Source organism: Mytilus edulis, chromosome 4, assembly GCF_963676685.1.
Source record: "Mytilus edulis chromosome 4, xbMytEdul2.2, whole genome shotgun sequence".
NCBI lineage: Eukaryota > Metazoa > Mollusca > Bivalvia > Mytilida > Mytilidae > Mytilus > Mytilus edulis.
This window is the reverse complement of record NC_092347.1, coordinates 71177141-71205018: the sequence shown is the minus strand read 5'-3', so window position 1 is coordinate 71205018 and position 27878 is coordinate 71177141. Positions and strand designations below refer to the sequence as shown.

Genomic DNA, 27878 nt, shown 5'->3' with positions numbered 1-27878 from the left:
GTCAATAGTCAGAGCGGAATATCACAATAGCGAATTAACAGTAAATTGATAGTATGTCGTTTCAGAAACAAAAAGAAACAAAAAGAAACCTGGACTACACCGTAACAACAATGGACATATTTGGGCGTTTTTCAATAAAAGCGTGACTTTCAGACCTAAAAAAATGGAAAATCAACTTGTCTAAAATTTTATTTCAAGAGTTATTTTGAATACCTCTATTATAGACATGTTTGTAATTAAAAAGTGCAATCTTAAATACTATTTAAAATGATATTATTTTCATAGTTTGTGTACTGTTTCGTAGGGGACATTTGTCCACTACGAAACTGCTTCTAAACACACATCTTCTTGATCTGAGCGTCACTGATGAGTCTTATGTAGACGAAACGTGCGTCTGGCGAATAAAATTATAATCCTGGTACTTTTGATAACTACTTATTGTAATTTTAAATGTCTCCTATATTCATTCCAGTTTGTTTACTTTATATATTAGAAAGATCTCATTTTTTCTGAATTGGAGAACAATTTTTTATCGATAAAGATTTGACAGTACTTCACATATGAAGCTACAACTCATGTTACGTAGTGGACATTTTGATGCGTTTCGTAGTTGACAAAACCATTTCGTAGTGGACAAAAAGTTTCGTAGTTGACATCAACCCTATTCTATGTTAATAAAAAAATACTAAAAATTACATGAAACTAACCCTTGTTATTTGTTTTGCACGAATATAATTGAAAAAAGAGTAAAAAAAGACTGCATGGTAGTGGTAGTGTCCACTACGAAACGTTTTTCTCCCATTCTTGTTTCGTAGATGACCGTTTCGAAGGGGACATATTCACATGTTTTATTCCCCCCCCACAATCCCTATATTACAATAGTAACAAGACTGATTGTATTCATCAAAGCATGTATTAAGCTGTACACTGATATTTTTTTCATAATTTTAAAACCAGATACTGAAGGAGATTTGACCCGTTTCGTAGTGGACATTTACATAAATACGGTATCACTCTGGTCCATTTGATGTGCTCAATTTTTCTTACCAACAATTTAACTGCCGTTTCAAATGCATCGCTTCTTTTGTAAGACCTTAATGTTTATATCTCTTGCAAACAAAATTACATTGATTTTATTAAACTGTTTATAAACAAATTTTAATGACTTAGTTTCGTAGTAGACATTTTGTTAGGGACGCACCTTCTGAAATTAAAAATCCTATGTTAAAAGCTGTTTATTAAAATGTGTTGGCTCGAATCATACTTTTGAATTAATTAAAAACTTATATTAAGTAAGAATAACATTTATTTCTACATTTTTACGATTTTTTTAGTATGAATGTTGAACAGGCGGTTTGGGACATGCCATTTGGCTGTTTTGGACCATTTAGGAATCAATATCTTATCAATCCCTCTAAAAAATGCTTAAAAATGTTAAATCTAATTCAATGTACTGACTGCACAAAAATTTACTTGTAAAGATCAAACACACTTTTTTTTAAAGGGGCTGGGTCAAGAAATCACGTTTTTATTGAAAAAAAAGTTATAAATGTTCAGCGTTTGATCGTTTTTAACATAGAGAGTGCCGGTTTAGAAACTTGTGAAGCTTATGACCGAAATAATTTATGGCAAACAACTACTTTATATTCTTCGAAAATTTCATATGCTGCATTAATTATAAGAGTAAGTATCTCCTGGAGAATGCAATGCTCTGTAATTTATTAATTCTATCATTTCTAACATACTTCAGGTACTAGCTATAGATGAAATAGGAAAACTGTATTACTCTGATAGAAGTTTAGACGAATGGTCACCTGTAATGGAAAAAGGTATGTATACTTATAAACCCACTTTATGTTAACATACGGTTGTTAACATATTATATCTAGATTTGATATGATATGATATATTATTAACGTGCAAACATCGTATTCTTAAAGACGAAAACATTTACGTTATATTATGCTATTTAGAAAAATGTTGTATCATAATTGCAAATGAGACAATATTATTTACCATAGACAAAAGGACAAGGGAGACATGGACAACTTTCGAGATCCAAACGGCCTTTAAAATTAAAGAAGATTAAACTGTATATAATAAGCTGTACAATGCCCTTGAATGCAATTATATTGCAAAAAAATCATAAAATTTCTCCTATTAATCGTCCAGATCTAAATGTAGGTAAACATTCCTCTATTCCAATGACACTCCATTAATAAATATATACATTAATGATAGTTAAGCACATCAACGCCAACGAAAACTTCGTTAATTTGTTTGGTTTCTGTCTATATCAAAAGTACTACATAATGAAACGTTATAAATAGTGCTCATACAAGTACATGCACCTACATTTCCCGCTCGAGTGACAGGTTACGTTTTTAATTTGGGTTTATATCTAAGGTGCTTTACATTTCACTATAGTATACTACTTGTACGTGAGAACAAACATGAAGTACTTCACACCCAAGCTTCTTTGTATTACCAGGGAAGATTCCTTTATTTTGTGTAACATTTTGGCAAGAATGAAAAATCCACAATATAAAACTGAGAATTATTTTTACAGAAAAGAATAACTTTCATATTTATGTAGAAAAAATCCTGTGTCTATACTGGGAATTGAACGCAATACCTTTATCACATTGATCAACCACTTTTCGTCTCTTGATACAGACCCACAATTCATACCCCTACACCAAGCCGACTGGATATAAACTATTTCAATTGAACTTATTAGAACATTGTGTTCGGGGCTCACTAAATATATATGCTACATATGTAATAATTGTCCAATGCGGACGCGGTGTGGCATTGTAAGATTTCCCTATTGTCGGAGGCAGCGTGAGGTTGATCTTACACTGACACACCAAGTCCGAATGGGTGAACTATTTTACACCCATGCTGTTCTATATTAGAAAATAAAAACATTTTTGCCTCGGAAAATTTTCTAGTTTAGAACACCACAGATCATCATTTTCTTATTACATCCAAGCTCCTTTGTTCTTCAAGGCTCCACACTTTGTAGATAATATTTTGAAATTCAACATGTTCAATAATCGGGAAAAGGCGAGAAAAGAGCTATAAAATAGAACATAAAATTATCATTCAGCAAAGTTCAAATAACTGACATTTTCAAAATGAATGGTATGGTATAAATCATAAAATAATATTTTAGGTAGGGCAGTTCTCAAGCTAATCATTGGTAGCACAGCAGTAATTGCAATGGACGAACGAAAGCAGTTTTGGTTTATGGCCACAGATAAACCGTTTGAATGGACTAAAAACCAAGACTTTAAAGGTATATTTCTGACTGATTATCATATTGAAAAAAGTGTGTATCCATGAAATAGTATTCACAGTTATTTTGTACAGTGTGACTGTGACATATACTCAAGTTAAAGATACTGTGTTACGTATAGTAGAAGAGCGGATGATTTAAACGTAGAAAGTTAAATCACAAAAATACGGAACTCCGAGAAAAATTTAAAATAGAAAGTCCCTAATCAAATGGCAAAATCAAATGATAAAACAACCAATGGACAACTGTCATATTCCTGACTTGGTACAGGTATTTTCAATTGTAGAAAATGGTTGATTGAACCTGGTTTTATAGCGCTCAACCTCTCACTTGTATGACAGTCGCATCACATTCCGTAAGTGCTAGCTTGAATATAACCTGTACTAAAGTAAGACGGATGAATTGCGATTACCTGAAAAATAATTAAAAAAAAAATAATAATCTGTTTAACACATTTTATGACAGCATATACATAACGTAAACATCACAAATAATATTTATTATAAAGATAAGCTGCAATTAATTACCGTGATTTCCCAGTGAAATAAAAACAAATAATTTCAAATGTGAATATACTCAGTTTGTTCACACCTCTGATCCATACAACAATAGATGTTGTACCGACGTTGTCAATGACGTCGCATCAAAGCAAATTGTGAATGTGTCGGAAAAAACAATTGGTTCCTTACATTTTCCATTCTCATAAGTTTGATTTGAGCCTAAACAATTTATTTTATGATTTCACACTATACAAGTTTTTCGACGTAGGTAAATATTATTAGTTACATAGTGTGCTAGTGACCTAATACGGTATATATTAGGTCAGTAAATTCCATATGGGGTGAGAGCGAAGCTCGAAGCTCGAAGCTCGAATCCCCATATGGAATTTACTGACCCCATATATACCGTTTTACGTCACTAGCACACTATGTAACGAATTTATCTTACCGACTATCTTAACGTGTGAAATTAAGACTAGTGATTCTAAAAATAAGCAAGTCTGCAATACTGTTAGCATAAAGAAAATACTTCCATTGATCCGACAAAAACAGATGCCAACAATAACGACTTGTAAGTTTTAAATGTGTTTTATGAGATTTCAAACTTAATCACCAATTTCTTCGTCTGTTGGAACTTTTAAGGTTTTTTCTCAGTACCGTTTTGTTTTCATAAAGGGACATAACACCATTACTAACCGTGTATGAAATAAGCCCCGACCCCTTCTTACCTTATATGGAATATAAAGGGACGTAACTCCACTACTAACCGTGTATGAGATAAGCCCCGCCTCCCTACTAACCTAATATCAAATATACACGGTTTGCACGCGGACGCTTGTAACCAATCATATTCCTGGAAATGAATAGGAGGTAAGCTAAATTTAAATACATGCAAGACCTTCACAGTATATATCAACAGATGGATCATTCACTGGAAATAGTAAAATCGCTATGTGACGTTCACTAAAAGTTATCTGGGCAAATGAAATATGTTAAAACATCATTTTTTTTGGATAAAAAATATGAATATTTAGAATGAACTAATGTTAAATTGTCCTTTCTAATTTGAATAAATAAAACAAAATCTGTTGTTCAACTTTAAAGAATGAAGATTAAAGCATTGGTGCAACTTTGGTACTCCTCAATACAGAGTCATTAATCGTTCAGAGGTTGGTTTAAATCCTTTTTACTATGATTCAAAACGGATGCAAAAATTTATTAATGTATCTATATAGTAAATAAAGATACGTTTACAAAATAAACACAGAAAGGAAACTTTTGTCTGGATCACTGTGAAAAAATATGCAGGTGACAAAGCTGTAATAATAGGTGCAATTTGGGTACCTCAAAATACTTTATCAAATAATTCAAATATTGAAAAATATTCAACTCGTGACCGAACAACACTGATTATCAACTCATGCGCTATAACCTATGTGTTGTTCGGTCACTAGTTTAATACTTTTCGATATTTGAATTCTTCAATTAGTTATTCTATATATATAATTGTCATTTGACTAATTTATGAATAACTTTTGGAAAACTCAACATATACCCTCACGACACTTACCAAAGAGGACATCCTGGATAATCATAGGTCTGTTCTATGTTGCTTTGTAATTTTAACCAAAGACGAATGACTGGATCTTCCGTCAGTGTATCGGATACCTAAACTACATAAGTGTACTTACAAACAACGATATATTGCTTGGTCTTCCAAGTGCTCCACAAAGACATCATTCTACATAATTAACATCTATTTAATCAGCAATCAAAGCCGGGCTCCAAAGTTATAGTGAAGCTGCCTATTCTAGAGGTGGCGTGAATCAGATGTGGATACTAAAAAAATCCAAAGATCCTTTAGAGTACATACATTCTTAGACTCTCTCATCTTGCAATAGTATTAAAAACATTTGACTTTTTCTACACTTTGCATAAGTATTCCCAATTCCAAACTAAGAGACACATTGATGGAGTTGGTATTACTTTGTTTCATTGAAAAGAATGGCGAGCGTAGAAACAAGTATCTTGTCTTGGGAATGTTAAATCCTAATTTTTAAAAAATCACTCCGATCCAAACAAAACATTCTCTGAAATTGGTTTTATCAAGATGCATGGTTTCTTTTTTGACAACATATTTGTTACTTTTGGAGGACGTGTTTTTTTAACAGACTGCTGTCGGAGTTCCAATGGGAATCAATTGTGCCCCTCTTGTTTCTTTATTATCGTGAGGCAGACTCCATACAGAAACTTCTTCGGAAGAAAAGATAAGAAGTTAGCAATATCCTTTAACTTTACGTTCCGCTATATAGATGATGTTCTCTCACTAAATAAAACAAAATTAGGTGACTATGTTGAACGAATCTATCCCATCGAACTAGAGATAAAGGATAATGCAGATACAGTTAAGTTTGCCTCATATCTTGACTTACATCTAGAAATTGACAATGAGGGTCAGTTGAAAACACAACTTCACAACAAAAGATGATTTCAGCTTCCCAATTGTGAACTTTTCATTTCTATATAGCAACATTCTAGCATACGGAGTATATATATCATAATTGATACCGTATTCCCGGGGTTGTATTTCCTATATATCCTTGATATAGGATTGCTGCTCACAAAGGAACTATTAAACCAAGAGTTCCAAATGTTGAAATTGAAATCATCGCTTCGTAAATTTTACGGACGCCATCACGATTTGGTTGACCGTTATGGAATAACCGTTTCACAGATGATATCGGATATGTACCTTATGTCGTAACTACAATACCCTTCCCATTTTACAAATTTGAATTACCTAATTAGACTATTTACCGGATTTGTAATAACACAAGCAACACGACGGTTGTCACTTCCGGAGCAAAAGAGATCACCCCCAGTTTTCGGTTGGGTTCGTGTTGCAGTTTTCTATGTTGTGTCTTCTGTACTGTTATTTGTCTGTTTGTCTTTTTATTTTTTAGTCATGGCGTTTTCAGTTTATTTTCAATCTATGAGTTTTACTGTCCCTCCGTTGCTATCTACAGTGGCTTTGAATAGGCTTTCTTATGACTCAGATTATGTTTCGTCCACGAGACATTTTTGTTACACCCTCATTTTTTTCTAAATTTTCCTTCTTTATACTATATATGTATTAGATTTTCAAAGTCTATCCTTTTGTTTCAATATCTAGATTTATTGTTATGATGCATATCATCTGTTGCAGCAAACATACTTTTGTAACGAGTGTCAAGTATTATTTATGAAAAGTTAAAATTAAAACATCTTTCTGCATATTAGAATTAGAAAGAATGACGGACGTTACATTAGGAAAGGACGCCAAGATTTGGGCAATCAGTCCTGAAAAAGGAGTAGTTTCATGGGATCAAAGTAAGCACTGGGAGATATCATCTTCGACATCTGGTGTGAAGTTTCAGAAAATTTATGCAAATCCCTGGAATGATCAGGTAACTTAACAGATATGTAATGTATTACATTCACCTTCTGCTTTTTGTTATCCATTACAGTAATGTATTAAATAAACCTGATATATCTAGTTTCTATTTAATGTTTCAATTGAGTCATTAATACTACTTTCATTACCTTAGAAAACTTGTATGGATCCTTTTGATTGACAATAGATCCTAAATGTCAGGAAAACGATTTGAAATTTTTTATTTTGATAAAGAAATATAATATATATATAGTCAACTTGAGGTCAATACAGTGTCTTTCACAGTACTGTAGACCATAATCATATATTATTTGGTATTTTCTCATTTTCTCATTATTTTATTTATCAATTTGTGAATAAATAAGATATCATGTGATGTACATTTATGACGAAAATCCTTTTTATACAACACTGAGAGGGTTACTGATTTTAGACAGACACACTTACATATGGGTTGACTATACTTGTTGGTTGATTAACATATTTAAAAGAGAAGATAAAGGTGTAAGAACATTCATGATCATGACTTAACTCTATAACATAATTAAAATTAGCAAAACAAAAAAAAATCCCAGGTACAATACTTTTTCTTTATTATTTTTATATGCATTTAGAACAAAGCTTTATGACAAACGGTATGAGTTCAGTGTTGACTTTTCCAAATGTATACTTCTTATTTAACAAAGCAATATTCTAGCAGTACCTTCATGTTGATATGAATAAAAGGAGAAGAGATGTAAGGCAAAAGTTAATAAGAAAGCAACCATATGACTCAAACACTCAGATTTCAATAGGTTAACACATTGTGTCAAAAAATAGTAATATTGTTTATCAACGGGTTGATAGGAATTACTCGCAGTTGGTATCAAAAAGTGAAATCACAAAAATACTGAACTTAGAGGAAAATCAATTCGGAAAGGCCATAATCACATGGCAAAATCAAATAACAAAACGAATAAAAAACGAATGGACAAGAACTGTCATATTCCTGACTTGGTACAGGCATTTTTAATTGTAGAAAATGGTGGATTAAACATGGTTTTATAGCGCTAACCCACTCACTTTGATGACAGTCTCATCAAATTCCGTTATATTTACATTGATGCGTTAACTAAACAGACACAAGATAACATAAATTGCTTTGGTTTAACAACATTGAAAACGTTCCAAATTTTGGGTTGCAATAACTCTACTTTTCTATTGTAATGCAACGACAATTGACATAGGTCTATTACTCAAACTCAAAAGCATCAGACAATTTAACTGTACAACCAGATATGTTATCTTTTTTATAATGTACGGGTGAATGAGCAGATAAGACTTACTACAAGCCCTGCAAAAAATATAAAAAAAATCAAATGTAAATCGAAAATTTCATTATGACACTTTTCCGTATCACAACCGTTACTAGGTCTAGTCACCAATATAATCGATTAGAGATTTATATGGTGTGTGTTATTGGAAAAGAATTACAAATTTTATTTTTTAAACCATTAGTTGTTACTTTATGAAATTGTACAAAAATCAAACCAAAAAACAATTGATTTGTTTTGCCCCAGATAACTTTTTTGTGTGCATTAGAATGGAATTATCTTTTTTAACTGATCGGTGATCCTTTATTTTCTAATAATGTTTTTCAAAGAAGCTGTACTTAAACTAAAAATTGTAAAATTTAAGCGAATTCTGTTATTTAGTTCTTTTTTTATTTCGACATTACCTCTATTTCTCCTATTAGTTGGACAGAAAAAAGTATCTTCACAGATTGTAAGCTTAACTTAACAATGGCCCCATGTTTTTATTTTATTTTTCTATTAAGTATACGATAAAGTACATTTATAGAAAAAATAGCGAAATCCTATATCTGAAAAAAAAATGGATTTATACCCTCGAGCCCCCTTAAACAATATGCTTTAATGTTGGGGTTTGACCAAGTCAGTGCAATCTTGACTGATATCGATATCATGATAAATAGGCTGATACACCGCTATTGCCATTGACTTGCATCTCATGGAAATAGCTTGCTTGTATACAAAGAATATAAAGAAAGAAAAGGTCACGGTCTTTAACAATAAAGAAGCTCGCACGTTTTATTTTTATAGTCTAAGTAATCTCGTTACATAAAAAGGTTAAACAGTATATATAGATATAAAGCCACCAGTAGATACCCGCTGTTCAAGAAGTCATAAATCATTTGAGAGAAAAACAATTCGGGTTACAAACTAAAACCGAGGGAAACTCATCAACTATAAGAGGAGAAAAAACCCACACAACAGAAACACTGAAGTGCAACAAAAACAAACCGACAATAAAACATACATAAAAACGAACTATTAGATTACAACTGCCGTATTCCTGACTTGGTACAGGACATTTTCAGAAAAAAATCCATGTTTATAGAAAACGAAAGAGAAAAATGATACACAATATAAGATAAACGATTAATGCAGTTTCATTACATTTTTTACTCTCCTAACCAAAAAGGTGTGGGCAGTTGATGCTGTAGGAAATGTATATTTTCGGGAGTCTGAGAACAAACCAGCTTGGAATAAAGAGAAAAAAGGTAAAAATGTATATGATGTTTACAAATTTTACTCAAAAAAGAAATGAAATATGAAATAAGTGTACTTAAAAATAAACTAAATGAACTCTCAAGAATCCAGGTACACATTCTTGATTTGACTTCTGTTGAAGAAAAATACGTTATTTGATAAAAGAGTAAAAGTGAGAATCGCATAATGTCCTAATGTGTACTTCAACATAGAAAAAGTCGAGCTTTAAAACCCGGATCATATCAATATCTGTGATCAACTCAGATGAAATATACTAGCCCAGTCGAACTGGTGACAGATAAGGAAATCGTGTTTCCCCAAAATAACCCAATATATAGTTTAGATTACCATGTCAACAAACTTTACATATTTAGTGCACCTATTTTAAAAGATATAAAATAACATTTATCATATTGCAGACAAAACAAGACAAGACACATACATCATTAAAATTTCACCAATTGTTACATATAACATGTATAAACTATGCAGCATAGTAAAACATTTATTTAATCAACATCAAGCGCCACTGTATAAAGAGCTACATGTACGATAAAGTATAAAACAAATTCCTAAATATTATACAAATACAAGTCAATTATCATGAGAATGAAATACATTAATGGTTTTAAAATAAATCATTGCAGAGCACAATACATGATCTGCATATACAGGACAATTTAACAAAACATGTTTTCATCGTCAACATCATCAGTATAATTAAAACATATTCCATTTTGAATATGCTTTTTTCGTAACAATAAGGTTCACACCTTATCTAATACTATTTACTACTATTTAAAAGCACCATGATTACACAAATATTTGAAATCAAGTTTTTTTAACTTGTGTTTTATTGACTCTATGAACATTCATTTTATCTTACCATGTCAAATTTCTATAAACACTAGTCCACTGAATGAATTTCAATGGCATCCAGTCCATGTCATCATAAAACGAAATATAAAGTGTGTATTTTCATACACCCATAAAAAAGCGGAAGACACAATTTTTACACTTTTTAAACATGAAAAATTACGTGTTCCCCATATAGAGGCATCATACAAAAATAAGGACGTGATATGATTACCAATAAGACAGCTATCAGCCAAAGTTGAAATAATATGGATGTAAGCAAGTATAGGCAAACTTGCGGTCTTCAACAATGAGAAAAAATTCATAATCTATTACCGACTATACAAGCGTATCTAAAATTTTTGTAAACGTACAACATTGAAAAACCCCTTTAGCAAAACAAACAGTCATGTCAGTATACACTCTAATTAAGTGCATTAATTGGAAATTCGAAATGCAATATTTAAGTTTACGTTGGTGGCCTTCAGTTATTATATTTTTCTTCAATATCAAAGTACTAAACAATTTTGTTTAATACTTAGAATTAGCTGGAAAACTACGCTGCTAACTTTTAAAATTTTTATGAATGTCTGCTTTATACTGTGTACTCTTGTTTTAGACTGATTTGATGTATTTAAATGTAGTTAACATCTTATATTTATATGTCACTCTGTGATATATGCATGGTACATGTATAATTATTTTGTTAAACATTGTAAATATCCTATAAGCTGTACTTGCTTTTGGAATAAAGTATTGTGTTATAGATAAGTCTCAGATCTGATATTCAAAATTAAGAAAAAGACGTTAATACATCAATTTGAAATCTGAAATTTAATTTATAAAGTGTTGTTGCACAACAGTCCTATGATTTTTCTAGTAGGGTAACACAGCACAATAAGCAAATTTTATAACTTGCATTGAGATATTTGATTTGTAATTGCAATTTTAGGACCAAAGGTCCAAATGTTGGCAATAATTGACAATGGAGTAGTTGGATTAGATATGAGTAATGACTTATGGTATCGAAAGTTTCCAAATTACCAGGGAAACTCGGGTAACTGGGAGAGATTAGACGACCTTTCAGACATTTTATGTAAGTAAACTTTAGTTAATTTGCAAAACAGTGACTTGAATTCAGAAAAAGTTTTTACAACTATCAGAGGTAAACATATACACAATTATTGTTTAATTACTCATTTGTTTTTTACTCATCTTATATTTGATGCGTTTTCCTCAGTTTTAATTTGTAACCCGGATTTGTTTTTTCCCCAATCGATTTATGAATTTCGAACAGCGGTGTACTACTGTTGTCTTTATAAAATAAAAAGAGTAAGATGCGTAATTGATTCTTTTTTTGTTCATTAAAAAAGTGTATTATTTATTTTTTGGGAGTATTTTGAGAGAAGTGCCATATTGATAACGCTCAGTTTGTAACGTAACTATTAAAAATAGTACTTCATCAATAGCGGTGGTAAGCTTCTTCTTATATAATTGATGAGACTGTCGTACAAGTGAGGGGTTTAGCGCTATAAAACCAGGTTCTATCCACCATTTTCTACATTTGAAAATGCCTGTACCAAGGCAAGAATATGACAGTTGTTGTTCATTCGTTTGATGTGTTTTGTCATTTGAATTTGCCATGTGATTAGGGACTTACCGATCGAATTTTCCTCGTAGTATTTTTGTAATTTAACTTTATAAATTTAAATTTATAGCTTTTTATACTAAATAAAAATATCGGAATAGACATTTTACAGCAAGGTACAAAATGTAAAATGAAATATTACTTCTGAAAACAATTCCAATGTATATTATTTCAGCATAATATAATAACCGGTTTACAAAAAAACTAATTGATGTTTAAGTTAAAAACTATAGAATTTTATTCATTAAAGGGGTAAACCCATGTCGATTGAATGATTATTTGTTGGTGTATAACGCTTAATCAGCGCTAAATATATTGCGGCGTTAAAATGCATTGGAAAATAGTTAGGGAAAGAGGATAGTGGAATTAAGAGGGTCCATACTGAAACATCGTTTTAATTGTTTTTAAATAGCTCTTTTAAAAGACCTTGTAAGTAATATGTCTGGCCGTTCTATAAATACTAATTCTGACGATAAAGATTGCGATTTCAGTGCTAATGCAATATGTTAAAAAAAACTTACAAGGACACATTCTAGAAGTTAAAAAGAAGAAATGTTTGAGAGCATTAAAACCAAAAGAGCCAACAACAGACCAAATCGTAATAGATTATTTTGAAGCAATTTAAAATATTTTAATTAGAAAAATTGAACCATTTGTATTTTCTAATTATATAGTCATAAACTATTCAAAATGTTAAGAGCAGAAAGGGAGTCTTAAATTTTAAACAAAAGGGTTTTGTTATAATTATACATACTGACATTCACTGAGATTTCTTTATTAATACATATTTGTTTTAATATGCTGTCATTTTATAATTATCAAAGTACTTATTTGAATAAGAATATATGTTTTTTGTGTTTTAGCTAAAACCCGGGTTGCAGACACTTCAAATGCAATGGAATTCAGCTAAACCATTGTGATGATATCAAAATATTCAAAGATTGTTTATTAGACTTGTATTAGCATGAATTGTTGCTTTATTTTTCTTCAATGTAAAATTTGTTGTGTATAATCCAAATGTTGGTATGTGATTATTTTTATCGCAAGAAGGAATATTTTATGTTGACTATTCGCAGCATATGAAATGCTGTATTAGGCTTTAAAACTACACAAGGAGATAAATAATTGAAATTAACGTTTAGACGACAAAGAAATTTGAAATATGTTTAAGTTTCGACATGAAATGATTTCGTACAAACAGACGATGTACATCAGCAATAATTTATACACGTTTATGTTTCTATTTAATATTAAAGACATACAATGTTTATTACACATTATATATAACTTTCTTTGATTTGTCTTTCAATTGAAACTGATATGTTGAGTTTTTTAATGCTTTCTTAGATAAACAACTATGCAATTATTTATTCATCTAGATATTTCAAGCATTGATGTATTTAGTTATGATGTTTGTTTTGTAAATTCGGATAGATATTATGTCTAATTAGATATTTCCAAACAGGAAATACACTTTATGATTATTTGATCTTCAATTAGGTTTGCTACAAAATTTGGATAAAAATTATGTTCAACATAAAATATAATTCTAAATTAAAGGAAGTAATGCATGTTTTTGTAGTACTTAGTAACTTATATGTATACTTTCATTATTTATGTCATATGCAACTTCAAATTTAAAAACAAACGTAAAGTTATTGTAAAAGAAAATTCTTTATATTATCAAAGTCTTCATTAATGTACCGACAACTTTTTAAAAAGAATTATAGCTTATTATGCCCATAGTTTTATACGATTAAGCTGTACATAGTATGGTGTTGGTAAATTGTAAAAGTATATACTATTACTGATAATGCATCCATGTTGTGCATTTTCCCCCACAGTATACTTAGTTAGTCATTTTCATTCAAACAAACGAAAAATCTGTTTACGAACCTGTAAATTCTTAGTTCAGAACAAATACACACCTGACCGTTCTCTTTATTAAAAGAATATGCAATGATATTAGGAATTTATGTGTTTGGTTTCTTATTGTAAACTTTCCACTCGTTCGCTATGTTCATGTATATGGGAACGTTATGGATTACAAGTTACGTTACCTATATACAATTGGTCATTTGTATGAATTATAAAGCCAGGAATTTCACAAATTGCGTCAGACCGTTACTAAGTTGTTTCGTCGATACATATACTGGGTTGGAAGTTGAACTTATCCTATGGAAAGATGTTGTAAACAAAAATTATATCCACATTTTTATTGTGATGATGTTTAGAGAGTCCGTCAAATTACAAATAGATCCTTATCGATCCTCTTTAAACACATTATTAAAAAAAATATTGAATACATTCAACTAAGAACACAGATATTTTAAGAATTGTTTTTATCGGTATTAGAAATAAAATATTAATTGCCTTATCAATAATTTAAAACATAAACGTATGCATACATGTATAAGAATTCTTAACGTTCCTGAATCCTCTAATTTTTTTTTTAATTTTCCCTTGGACAGGTGTCGTTGCGATGATAAGGAATACAGAAACTAATACCCCGTTAACACTATGCCTTTTTAAACATTAGCAGACCCGTTTTAGCTAATCTGGGGTCAATGTAGGTATTGTAAACGCCTTAACGCGGAGCGATCTGGATTAAAATTACCCCTCATTTCAAGGGGAGTTAATGTGAGGCGAAGTCGGGTTGATTACCTCGCCTTCTATACGTGAACGCAAAGTGGAGTTATGTGCGGTTGTTGCAATGGTGAAACTGATCGTTTGCTTAAACGTTACAGCTATCGTATTTTTTAGCACGAAAAAACATATTAAATTGTAAATAAGCCACAGCAAAGTGTATAAGTCGGTGTATTTAGCTATGTTGAAAGACCTGCATAATGACAAATGATGAGATTACGAATTATGGACGCCACAGCTGTCTTGTGTGAAACTCTAATATTAAGTTATGTTGTTCTATTATTACTTGATGATAGTTAGTCTTTCCATAATATCGTTTTACAGTCAGTAAACATTACGCCTTTAAACTGACAGCAGAATTATTAGGAGAGACATAAGGTTAATAAAAATCTGTGATTTATTTATTAATTAACAGTTTCCATTTAAGAATTAAGGAAAAAAAGGCAGGACCAAATAGTTTTGGGATGTCCCACTTATGTCCGAATTACTGTTAAGTTTTTGGTACTTTATTTCTAATTTTTGTCGGTCTTTCATCTTTTTCATACCAAATAATGACAAGAATGACATGACGACAGCAAATGCTGTAACAAAAACATTATGTAGTGTAACATCGTCAAATTTTGAAACATCATTACATAATATCAAAGCCATATAAAGAATTGACAAATCATCATTACGAAATAACAAAACAACATCATGTAATGAAACAACTACATTATGTTATGTCACATACACATCAAGTAATGTTAAAACCAGATTGCCTAATGAAATAACTGGGAACCACATTAAATAATGGTGGAACCACATCGTATAATGACAGAACCATATTAAGTAATGACAAAACTATATCAAGTCAATACGAAACCATATCATGTAATATCCAAATATCCTTATGTAATAACTATTCCATATCGAGTAATATCAAAACATCATTACGTAATGTCAAAACCATATTTTGTAAAGACAAACTATAATCAAATAATAATAGAACAACATAACGTTGTATCAAAGTTTCGCATAAGACAGCTGTGGCGTTACATCGTTATCTTTAAGTAAACATACAATTTACGTTGCTTTTTGAAGAGTGAGGGGCATAATGGCGCAATTTTGATGGAGTAACTTTGATTTTTAAAATACGGTTAATATTCCATCTGGAGTGCGGTAAAGAATTTCAGACTTAGAAATGCATCTAAATATGAACTGTGGATAGATTTTGGATCATTTTTTGTGTGCTTACATTTCTATGTTTGTTGAAAGGGAAAAAATCTAAAAATGGGTAATCTTTTATTAAATATGAACTGGGAAACTTGATTCGGATTAATTATCACAGGTTCGACTCGGAGTATTACTAGAAAAACGTTTTGTGAATATATAAAAGTCAGTGGTGGCATGGTCATTATTAGAGATTAATTGTATGCCCATAGTATTATACAATAAAGATGAAAAAATTTCCATCCCGGATTTTGTGAATTATGATAAAAGTACCTTTTCTGATGGGCATAATAAAGATGCTTGAAAAAACAAAGCAATTCATGAACATTCACCCAGCATCTACTATATTATCAATCAGTACACATGCAAATACATCGGATTTAGAATAAAGCAGGGTTTCCGCTGGTGGAATAATTGTGGCGATAAAAATTCGTCATTTGCGAAAGAATTTGGTGAAAGAAATATATATAACGATTTATTTTCCTCCATCTTGTTTATTTACTTTTTTCGAGTTTCTCGGCCTTTACCCGATCAGACAATACTCGGTATTCACCATGACCTCATTAAGATTTGGACAGAAAATCAATAATCAGCTGATTGCATTTTATAGCCATCGAGAACAAAGGACTAATTAATAAAGGTGTTGATTGAATTGTTTGACAAAATGATATGGTTAAATGGCTTCCGCTAAATGTCACATGCAGAATTTATTTACCACTTTGCGACACACGTGTTTGAAGGAAACTTTTGACGTCTCCTCTCCTTTTAAAGATAGTTTAGGGGGAAAAGCTGTTGTTGTGACGAACAATGTTCAAAAGCAAGAAAAATCCTCGATTTAAAACTTTAATTATATCCTTTGACTTTAATATAGGTAATTGATTAGGGAGACTACTTTAAAGTCGTTTGAGTGACACACGTGTTTCAAGCATAGTTCTACGACTCAACTTTTTCATTTACGATGGTCAAGAAAAAAAAATGTCGTTATGAAGAAATCTATCCAAATGGTTGGGAACAACCCCTCGAATGAGAGTAACCCTTCAATGTAATGACTACACATGAAATGAGGGATCAATTTCATGTGATAAAAGCTTTTGTTTTGTTGTAAAAAGTTAAACCATTTGTTAGTACAAAAGGGCACATCAGTATTTTTTTTTAAAGAAACTTTCCCTACGAACTATACTGGTATTATATGATCAAAACATGTCAATTAATTTTGTTATATTTGTAAGCTTTCTCAAAACTTACCGTGGCTATCTTGCAAGTAACACAATGGTTATTAGGATTGTAATCGGCTAGAATCAGCGTGCTGGCTGTAGCTTCTGCTTCTAGGTTTCGACTGCCGGCAGATCCGAAACGAGGCTCTCTCGTCTTCCGGATCTGCCTCCCCATCAGTGGAGCACCACCGATGACCCTGAGGTACTACACTTCCCCCAACTTTATACGAAAGGAGTAACCCCCGGGTAAAAACAAAAGATCATGCTAGGGAAATCAGTATGGGATATAATAAAAACATAGGATCAGAACCACAGTAGACCCGCCCCCTACCCATGCCCTAGGGAGACTAAACTACAGTTGCCCCCCTATCCCCAACACCCCCGGGATCCCCATGACACACACCCCCGGATTACACATATATACATCATTCCCTTTTGGCCAACGGGCCCTCAAATTCATTACTAGGAGCCAACTGGCTATAACTACGATTAATTCAGAAGCCAACGGGCTGTAAATTCATTTGCTAGAAGCCAACTGGCTATAACTTAAATTTAATCAAACATCTGTAACTGGCCAACGGGCCTTTATGTTGCTATTTACATTGAGAGTTGCCCACCTACGGGTTAACTCCGTACAGACGGCTACCATTGAGGTGGGCCACCCGTACAATTTCCCTCGGTGAGGCTGCCCTCACTGTCCCCACCACCTTTGCCACCTCATAAAGGTAATGAGGGTGGCCATGCTGTGCATTTGGTGGGGGAAAGTAAGGGGCATCACTCTCCAAGAGAATCCTGTAGGAAGGCACCGACCTTAAGGCATCCTTCTGCTCGGAGTTGAAGGACCTGACACCCATCCCAAACCCTAAGTAGGCATTGCAGTACGAGTCCCGCCACTCCCACATCTGAGCAATCCCCCCTGGAAACAGTGGAGATGAATTAGCTGTAATGGATTAACTGCCACGCTCTTCAGGACCTCCAAAACCTCGCGATGGGCTCGGGCGTGAACCCTATCCAGTCTGCCACCCCGAATGTGCAGGACCACAGGCTGGTCAAAACGGCAGGACTGGAGTGCCCATCGCAAGGTCGATATCTGACGGGCGTTCAGTTTTTCCTCCACAGTGAAATCCACTCCCACCTCTCCAAGGGCGGACACACTCGGGTGGGACACCAGTTGGTGGAACCGGTGCTGAGTGGCATCCTCAAACTGCCCAGCACTCTTCGGGTGGATCCCCACTGCCCCGACCCACCCCGGTTCCAGCCTCAAAGGCACACGGGGCCAAGTCTTCGGGTCACAGAAAACTGCAACCCCTCCAGCCAGCTTGACTGGGTCCACAGGGACAGGGTCCAACCGCACCCTTAGAAAATCACCCAGAGATGTCCGAGAAGGCAGCCCCATCTTGGTCAGGGACCTATCCAGATACATACGACTGTCAAATGCCTCTGGAAGATCCCTGCACAATTGGGACTCCACTCCCCTACTCCCTGAGGGATTCCCCTGGTGCTTTGATCCCTGTGCCCCCACAGACGAGGATGGGTCTCGTGACCCTAGACTCGGAAGTGACCTGCTTGGACTGGGACGTGTGAGAGACATGAGGGAGGGTACAGGCCGGGTAGGGAGGGACATGAGGGAGGGAATGGACCTGGGAGAGGGCCCCGTGGAACTGAACGCCCCAACCTGTCCCATATGGGACGTTGGGTCTGGTGGGACGGGAGATAATGATTTAGTGACCCCTAGTTCCTCGGAATGGGACTGTTCCTCTAGGCATTCCTGCACACAAGTGGGGAAATTACTTCCTCTGAAATGACTGATGAGTTCCCCGGTATCATTTCTATCTGACTGATAGTACCCTCCTTAGTTAAGTAAGTGGTTTATCATGAGGTCCTTTAGACTCCGTGGTTTAGGGGCCAGACTCAGACCTCTTGAGTCGACCCGTTGGAGTTTAACGGACCCTTGTTGTCCTGGAAGGTTACCTTTTTTTCCCAGGTCGAGGAGAATTAGACCTTTGAAACTTCGGGCATTCCCTTTTAAAGTGGCCTGCCTCCCCGCAATGGAAACAACCACCATTACCTGCACGAGGGGAGGGGCTCTTGGATGGGGGTCTAGCATTATTGCGGACAGCAAAAGATAGCTTTTGTATTTCAGACATGATATTGCCCAGGAATCCGCTTACCTCCCCTTTGAAGGCATGAAATTGGTCCCTTAAATCCTGGACATCTTTAGGGGAAATTTTGCAAGGAGAAGCATTATTGGAGATTGGACCTGAGGTGGAACATACAGTATAGTGGTCCCCACCCCTGCCTCTGGTCTCCGGGCTTACACTTTTGACTTCCTTTCGGGCACTGCGGCCATATATGGCTTGGTGGTTATGTTGATGCCAGCGAATTTTATCCACCGCCTCCTCAATACTCTTAGGTTTAGCATTGGAGGCCAACATTCCCCCCTTCTTATCTGCGGCCCCCTGACATAATCTCATGATGGCTTGTTGGTACATATGATCCTCCGGTAGGTGACGGAAGGCTTTTGTGGCAAGGGATTGGACCCTGTCGGCCCAGTCCTCTAAGGTTTCGTCCCCACCCTGCCTGGCAATGTTAAATTGGACTTGGGCTGTTACGGGCAACTCATTGAACCCAAACCGTTTAGCTAACTTACTCACCAAGTCCTCATAAGACAAGTCATGCCTTCTGTCCACCAGCAAGGCATAAAACTCACTGGGTTTCCCATCGAGGGACCAGCACAATTGATCTTTGCACTCCCCTGAAGACCAACCACTGACCTGGCATAATCGTGAGAATTTGGCGTAGAAAGCTTGCCAGTTGGTTTTCCCATCATACTTAAGACTCTTCTGTAGTATTGGAGGTCTAACCCCTGTAGACCCCCTTTGTCTTTGGTTATCTAGCCCTCCCATGTTCCCCTGGTGGTCATATGCATCCCGACGAGAGTTCTCTGGTCCCCAGATCCCCGTCTAGGTTCCCCTGACCCGGTGGGGTACCCCATGCTGCTGGCGTGCCTGGATGCTGGAGCCTCACTCTCCACATGGGCTTCTCTACGCCTTGGGCCCTCATTATCAGTATACCGGTTTTGAAAACCCCCTCTTTCCCTTCCTGTATCCCCGGCATTGTCAGTATACCTATTTTGAAAACCCCCTCTTTCCCTTCCTGTATCCCCGGCATTGTTATATCGAGATCTAGGTGTTTCCCCTTCATACCTGTAATCTTTTGTAACCCCAGAAGCCATCATGGGCCTGTCCCATTGGTCCTGGTGGGTCCCCATGTCTTCCCTGAACCCACGGTTAAGTTCCCCACCATCTTGAAAATTGAGATGCTGGGATGGAGATGTGGACCACGCCTCCCTGGCTCTGGGTGCTTCTACTGATTGACTGGGATACTCATTTGCATTTTGCCCCCTACCCCTTGCCTGTATGAGGCTATCAATCCGCTGCACCTTTTCTTGATGCCCCATCTCCTTTTTGCAAAATTTATTAGAGCCCCTGTTGGGTGGCAAAGAGGTACTGAAATCTATGGATTCTAGAGCTGCTTCCGTTATTCTCATATAAGGTACCTCCCGTAGGTCCTCCAACTCTAGAATCCCCTTCTCCTCCCTCAATTCCCAGATTTTCGCTGCAATCTTAGACCTTTCCCCTTGAATTGATAACAACTCCTCAAAAGTGGCAGAGTTTATGTGGACTCTAGCCATGGTTACCCTTGAAACACAATTAATAAACAATTTAGGATTAAATTAGGGCTTGGGCAAGGGTATCTACTGAAAAGGGGTATTTATACTATCGAACTGTTTTGTATGGTTTTACAACAACAAACTTTTTAACTGGGGATCAAGCTTATAAGTTGACCCCAGAGGTATGTATGTAAAGGGCAAGTGTATGTGTGTGGGTTGTTTAAATTGACACTTACAATTTCTTCTTTCTGTTTGCAACTGGAAGATTCTTTCCAAATTCTGTTTGCAAATGGAAGTTGAACTGCGTAGGTCAACTGAGTGCAATACGCGGCGGAATTGGATTGGGGTTTACAAAATTCCCTACAAGGGTTTTGCAGAACAAGTAAGGGGTTCACACTTGTTCCTACAAGGGCTCCGCAAACGGCCAAGTATGAAAAAAATCCCTCAAAAATAACAAACGGTGACTTAAACTCAGCCACACAAGGTTCCCTTCCCGGTGCTTTAACTTCCCCTCCCAATAAAACTAACCTAGCAAAGCTATGGTTAGCGAAAACTGAGGGATCCCTAAAAACAAAATGGAGGTGCTGTTTTGGCCCTTGAAAATTGCAATTTCGATGTATAATTCGACTCCCCGAGTGAATTTGTTCGAAAACGAATGCTCGCAGCGCCAATGTAAGCTTTCTCAAAACTTACCGTGGCTATCTTGCAAGTAACACAATGGTTATTAGGGTTGTAATCGGCTAGAATCAGCGTGCTGGCTTTGGCTTCTGCTTCTAGGTTTCGACTGCCGGCAGATCCGAAACGAGGCTCTCTCGTCTTCCGGATCTGCCTCCCCATCAGGGGAGCACCACCGATGACCCTGAGGTACTACATATTCCAGGACTTATATCTTCTTTAATATTAAAAGTATAGTGGCCCCCTCATTTAGAAAAGTTGTTTAAAATACAATGAATATTTTCCCTTTTAAGTTTAAAAAATTCTGTTGTTTAAAAGAAAAGGTTAAGTGTCTATTCATTAAAATGTTACTTAGAATCAAAATGAGTTTGAGAGACTAATCAAAGACACAATGGGGGCAAAATTATGTTGTTTAAGAGGGGGGTATGGAAAAGGTAAATTTAACTAAAAATATGTTTATGTTACTTGGCGAAAAAAATAATAAAGTGGCGAAAAATATATTGTTTTGGCGAAAGAGGTGGCGAAAAAAAATAATTGCCCCAGGGGAAACCCTGGAGTAAAGACATCATAAACAGTCATAGAAAAACAAGACCTTGTGCAAAATGTGGTGCAATGCCAAGATACAGGCATCGACATATTGTAGATTCATGAATGTGCATATGTTAGAGATTTTTAGCCTTTGGATTGCTGTCTCATTGACAAATACTCACATCTCTTTTTTACACATCTTTTTACTATTCAGCAATCGAGCAATTTTATTTTCACTTTCATGGTAAAAATATGAAAACTTTATCAATTCTTGTCTTTTGAATGTTTGGATGACGTTAGCTGCAGACAAGTATTTAGTTTGAGAGCCTCAACGAAAATCAGACTTGTCCTAATTGAGTTACCCTTTTTAAATAATGAATTTTGTCATTACTAGGTCTTTCCAATATTTGGTGGAAAGACCTATTGCATTTGTTCTGATTATTTTTTTTCTTCTCCCGCCAAATTTGTGTCTTGCAATATGTTTTTATGGTTTTGCAAGATGACTCTTAGATTTTATCGTAAATTGGTTTTACTATAAAACTGCATATGTAATAAGAATTTTGACTTTTCATTGTTCCGATATATTCGCCGTAACCGTAAAAGAAAGCGACACATTTATTTTACTAAATTGCTCATTATATCCTTAGGATGATTTGTCATATTTTAACCGAATCGATTCGTAGACTCCATTTGACAGTTATTTCCCCTTTTGAATTTGACATCAGTAAAGTGTCGATGTAACATATGAATGGTAAGTAATACAGACCTACGGTACGTGTATTAGAAGTCCTTGGTCCTTAAAAATAAATTTGAGGGTCAAGGTCATAAGTCAAGGTCATATTTTGAATTTTGACCCTTCCTAGATCCGATTTCTTCTCCGTAGCCATAAAAGAAAGCGACACATTTACTTTACTAAATTGTTCGTTATTATATATTAAGGAAAATTTGCCAAATTTAAGCGAATCAATTCGTAGACTCCTTTTGACAGTTAATCCCCCTTTTGAATTTAACAGACGTGACATGTCAATGTTTCACATGAATGATAAAGACTACAGACCAAAGGTACGTGTATTTGAGGTCCTGGGTTCATAGAAATAAATTTGAGGTTCTTGGTTCATAGAAATAAGGTCATAGTCAAAAGTCAAGGTCATGTTCTGAGTTTTGACTTTTCATTGTTTCGAGATCTCGTCTGATAATCTTCTAGATATATTTAAAAGAATTAGTTGATAATGTTTACCTCATTGTGATGAAGATATGATATATTTGGTCTGAAACAATCCAATGACTTCTAATAAGAGTTATTGAACCTGAAATGATTCATTTTGAGGTTAAATGATTATTACTCAAACTTGGTACATGATAAATACCATAGAGTATTTTGCAAATTGTTGTTTGATATATGATCTTGAAAGTATCAATCGGAATTGACCTTGAATAAATCGGAAATAGCCATTGCATACATAAACCTATCATTAGAGACCGGAAGTGAACTTCAAAAAACCGAAGTACTTTTTATGTCCTTTATCACAGACAAAAGTTTATAGAAACCATATATGTCAGGAATCAGTGTGAATAAAGGTATCTGGTAAAACTGGAAGTGACACATTTTAAACCGGAAATAGACAATAATCTAACTTATTTCAGGCATAAGTGTCAGGAACATTTATTCAATAAATCATTATGAAGAAACGTATGCTTAGACGCCTATAACAATTAGGAGTAAACCGGAAGTAGCGTCTAATTATTAATTTGACCCAAGACAACAACTAATTCCTCTATTAGTTCCTTATAACGGTTTTTTGCATTAAAAAAATCCCTCTGTTTTTTATTGTATATTTTTTTGTGTATGTAATGTACAGTACAAGTTCAAAACTATATCAAACTTTCAGAAACATTGCATGTTTACATCATACAAATTTGACCAATGCACACCCATACCCCTATACACAAGCCGAGAGATAATCCGAAAAGTGTAAACATAACCTTTTTTTTCCTTGCCTAATCACTATTTCCATACCAGATCAGTTAAGATAAAACATTCAAAAGTTTATTCCATTCACATCACTCTTTGTAATTTTCTGCTTTTCTCGGTAGACAGATAAATATTTACACCAACAAAAGCAGAAAACGACAACGATATTATCACCAACAAAAGCTGAAAGTGAATTATATACAAACACAAGCAGAAAATAACAAACAATGTATCTATACATGTAATAAAATGTGTTTTATCTGTCTACCAACAAAAGCAGGAAATGAAAATTTTGAAGGGTTTAGTGAATCACTGAAGAATCAACTGTTTAAGCTTATCTAAAAAAGAAATGAGCGGCTACATGATATTGTAACTGAAGGAGCAAATAAAACAAGATTTTTAAAAGATTAGTTCATTTTGCGACTTCTGTTGGTTTTATCAGTTTTTGGTTTCACAGAATGTACGTATTGATTGATAGAGCGGTCCCATCTATACCGTATACGACCAACCCACCCCTCCCCCCAAATCATAAAAAAAATCAATTTATCACACGTACTATAACTGTCAATAAATTTTCATTTCATTCTCAAGTTGGTACTTACATGTTACTCATTTAGTATATTAATTTTACTGTTTGGTCTGTTTTCTGGAATATTCATTTCACGTGGCTCGGTACTTATACATTCCGTCAATCAGTTTGTATTATCTTTCATTTTTGCTGGTGTGTTTTGTATGTGCGACTTTTTGTGTTTCTTTGGTTCATATGACGCGACTATGTACTTGAAAAAAATCCCGCCAATATGTTATTGTTCAATAATATGCCATTATGTTTTCTATTATAAAGTAGAAAATACTTTGAACGACAAAATAAATTTACTGGCGTGGGTGTATTTAATAACAATATGTGGATTCTTAAAAATTCTAAAGAACTTCTGGATAATTGTAAATTAAATGGTCTGTTTCTGAAATTAGATATTACCACCATTCCCAATCTGAAATTATCATATTTTTGAGAAAAAAAATTAAACGTCAAAATTATTTTATATTTCTTTATGTGTGACGTTTACATTTTATGACGTCAAACACGCGAAGCATTGCATGTGGTTTTTAAATGTTTGTTTGTTTTGAGATTGTGACACAGTAATGTCTGTGTTGACATGAATATCAATAATGTGGTCATTTTTATAAATTTCCTGTTTACAAAACTTTGAATTTTTCGAATATAAACTAAGGATTTTCTTATCCCAGGCATATATTACCTTAGCCGTATTTGGCACAACTTTTTGGAATTTTTGGATCCTCAACGTCTTCAACTTTGTACTTGTTTGGCTTTATAAATACTTTGATTTGAGCGTCACTGATGAGTCTTATGTAGACGAAACGCGAGTCTGGCGTACTAAATTATAATCCTGGGACCTTCGATAACTATATAATGAACGCTGTACACATATTTAATTTTTTTCTGACGATTTTACCCATTATGTCTGATTTGATCACGCATCATTGTAAATATTATGGAGTTTGATGAGACTGTCATACAAGTGAGAGGTTTAGCGCTATAAAACAGGTTTAATCCACCATTTTCTACATTTGAAAATGTCTTACCAAGTCAGTAATATGACAGTTGTTGTCCATTCGTTTGTTTTATCATTTATTTCTGCTATTTGATTATGGACTTACCGTTTTGAATTTTTCTCGGAGTTCAGTATTTTTGAAATTTTATTTTTTAGTAAATTAAGTTCACAGGAAATTATTAAAAAATATTTTTGCACATCCCGTTCCAAGTCAGGAATATCAACAGTGTTTATTTTATGTAATATATATCATTTAATTTTTGTTTTTGTTTTTTGCCAAATATGTTGTTGATGGTATTTACTCGATAGTTTCTGTTAAATTAATGCTTTCAAAACCTTGAAAGGTTCTGTAGATTAAAATCATCACATTGTTGTAGACTTATGTTGTCCAATTATTTTTTGTTAAATGTGTCGTGAGGTTGCTGTCTAACGGGTGTACATATATCACACATATATCTTTTGATGCATAAACTTTAGCTCAACAGTTTTTCACGTACGTTTGTTGGTCGAACAATGAAATAAATCCGTAAATAGAAGTAAATGTATAATTTCAATTTAATATTGTGTCATCTTAGAGGATGAACTTTAACAGGTCAGGTTTATGAATTTTTTTTTAGATGTTAGGCCTTCTTGGTTTATCTCTCTTTGAAACAGGGTAAAATATTTGCCCCATACACCGATTTTTCTTTCAATAAAAGGTGATGTACTGAGATTTAGGCAGATTCTAGATTTCTTTTTTTCTTTGCATGGTACAAACACTAAATGTGTTTGACTTTGACAACCCATTCTATGTTGGAATTAACCTTCTTTTTGACTCTATTGTCTATATAGAATCATATTCAAAACAGTGTAGCTGTGGCCATTGATGGACAACCTTAAATTATCCCATTGACTGGGGCAGATTATGTGAACGTTTGTCTGTAACAACCGCTACTCACTATAATTGTACTTGTTAAAGGCACTTAAACTGTGGGTCACGAAAGGTTCTCAACACCTAAATAATGAAATTAGAAAAACTAATCAGGAATAACACGATGTTTTGATTTATATCAATAATATAAATCAAAACATAAAGTTATTCCTGATTAATTTTTCGAACTATTTTAATATTAAAGGCGTTAAGAACCTTTGGTGACCCCACAGTTTAAATTCTATAATAAGTAAGGAGTGAACAGTTGTCGTTGCAGACACACGTTCACCTAATCTGCCCCAGCCAATGGGATACTTTAAGGTTGTCAAGCAATGGCCACAGCTACACTGTTTTGAATATGATTTTATCATACATTTCAACAGAGCAGAGACATATAATACAATATATATGTATATATCAAATGTCTCTGATTTCGAACAGAACGATGAAACTGAATTTGGCAAATTTATCCAAATTTAGAAGAAAGTTAATTTAGTATAAACAGTATTTATGAATAAAAAAATTTAACAAACAATATTACGTGCCAACAGTATATTCAGTTTATGGTAGCATAATTATGATAAATTGAATAAATACACACACACACACACACAAATACAAAAATAAAATAAATAAAAATATAAGAATGTGGAAACAATAAAAAGAGGAAAAAATACGAAACAGTCAACTCTTATTTACTTTTATGATAGACAGTAACTGCAACCAACACACACGTCCCACTGTAGTCATTAACGCCGGGCAATCCACTCGATTTTACATCATATTATATATATAATATAAACATATTTAGTAACTGCATCCGATTATTTACAAACTGATCCACACCTAGATAGATTGAATTATATACTCGTAATGTCAATAATATTATGTAAGCATAGATAGTTTTGATTGAGACTTGCATACAGATAGTTTGTATTCCTACTGAGCTATTCATTTCATTGCTAATTATGTTTAAAATCTAGTTCAAATGTTTTTGTCAATAACACGGCCGACACTCGGCTAACCGAGAGATTGGTCGGTTAATCTATATTGAGTATTTGGCTATATGGGCGGTTGGTCTGTTCATCGGGTTGGTTATACGTCTGTTAAGAGTAAAACGCACAATTTAATGTCAAATTCTGTTAAATATACAGACTTTTGGCATATTATAAGAACCAAATGAAAAAA

The 27878-nt window shown here is 34.1% G+C and overlaps 1 protein-coding gene across 1 annotated transcript in view; it reads left to right on the top strand.

The window, feature by feature from the left end:
• Positions 1-13877, top strand: part of LOC139520436 (uncharacterized) — a 72898-nt gene extending 59021 nt beyond the window's left edge. Inside the window, exons 6-11 of the mRNA XM_071313039.1 lie at positions 1751-1829; positions 3179-3301; positions 7081-7247; positions 9716-9794; positions 11591-11734; positions 13150-13877. Of these exons, the coding sequence (XP_071169140.1) occupies positions 1751-1829; positions 3179-3301; positions 7081-7247; positions 9716-9794; positions 11591-11734; positions 13150-13196 (639 nt within the window). The 3' untranslated portion in view covers positions 13197-13877. The remainder of the gene's footprint in view (positions 1-1750; positions 1830-3178; positions 3302-7080; positions 7248-9715; positions 9795-11590; positions 11735-13149) is intronic.
• The last annotated feature ends 14001 nt before the right edge of the window (positions 13878-27878 follow it).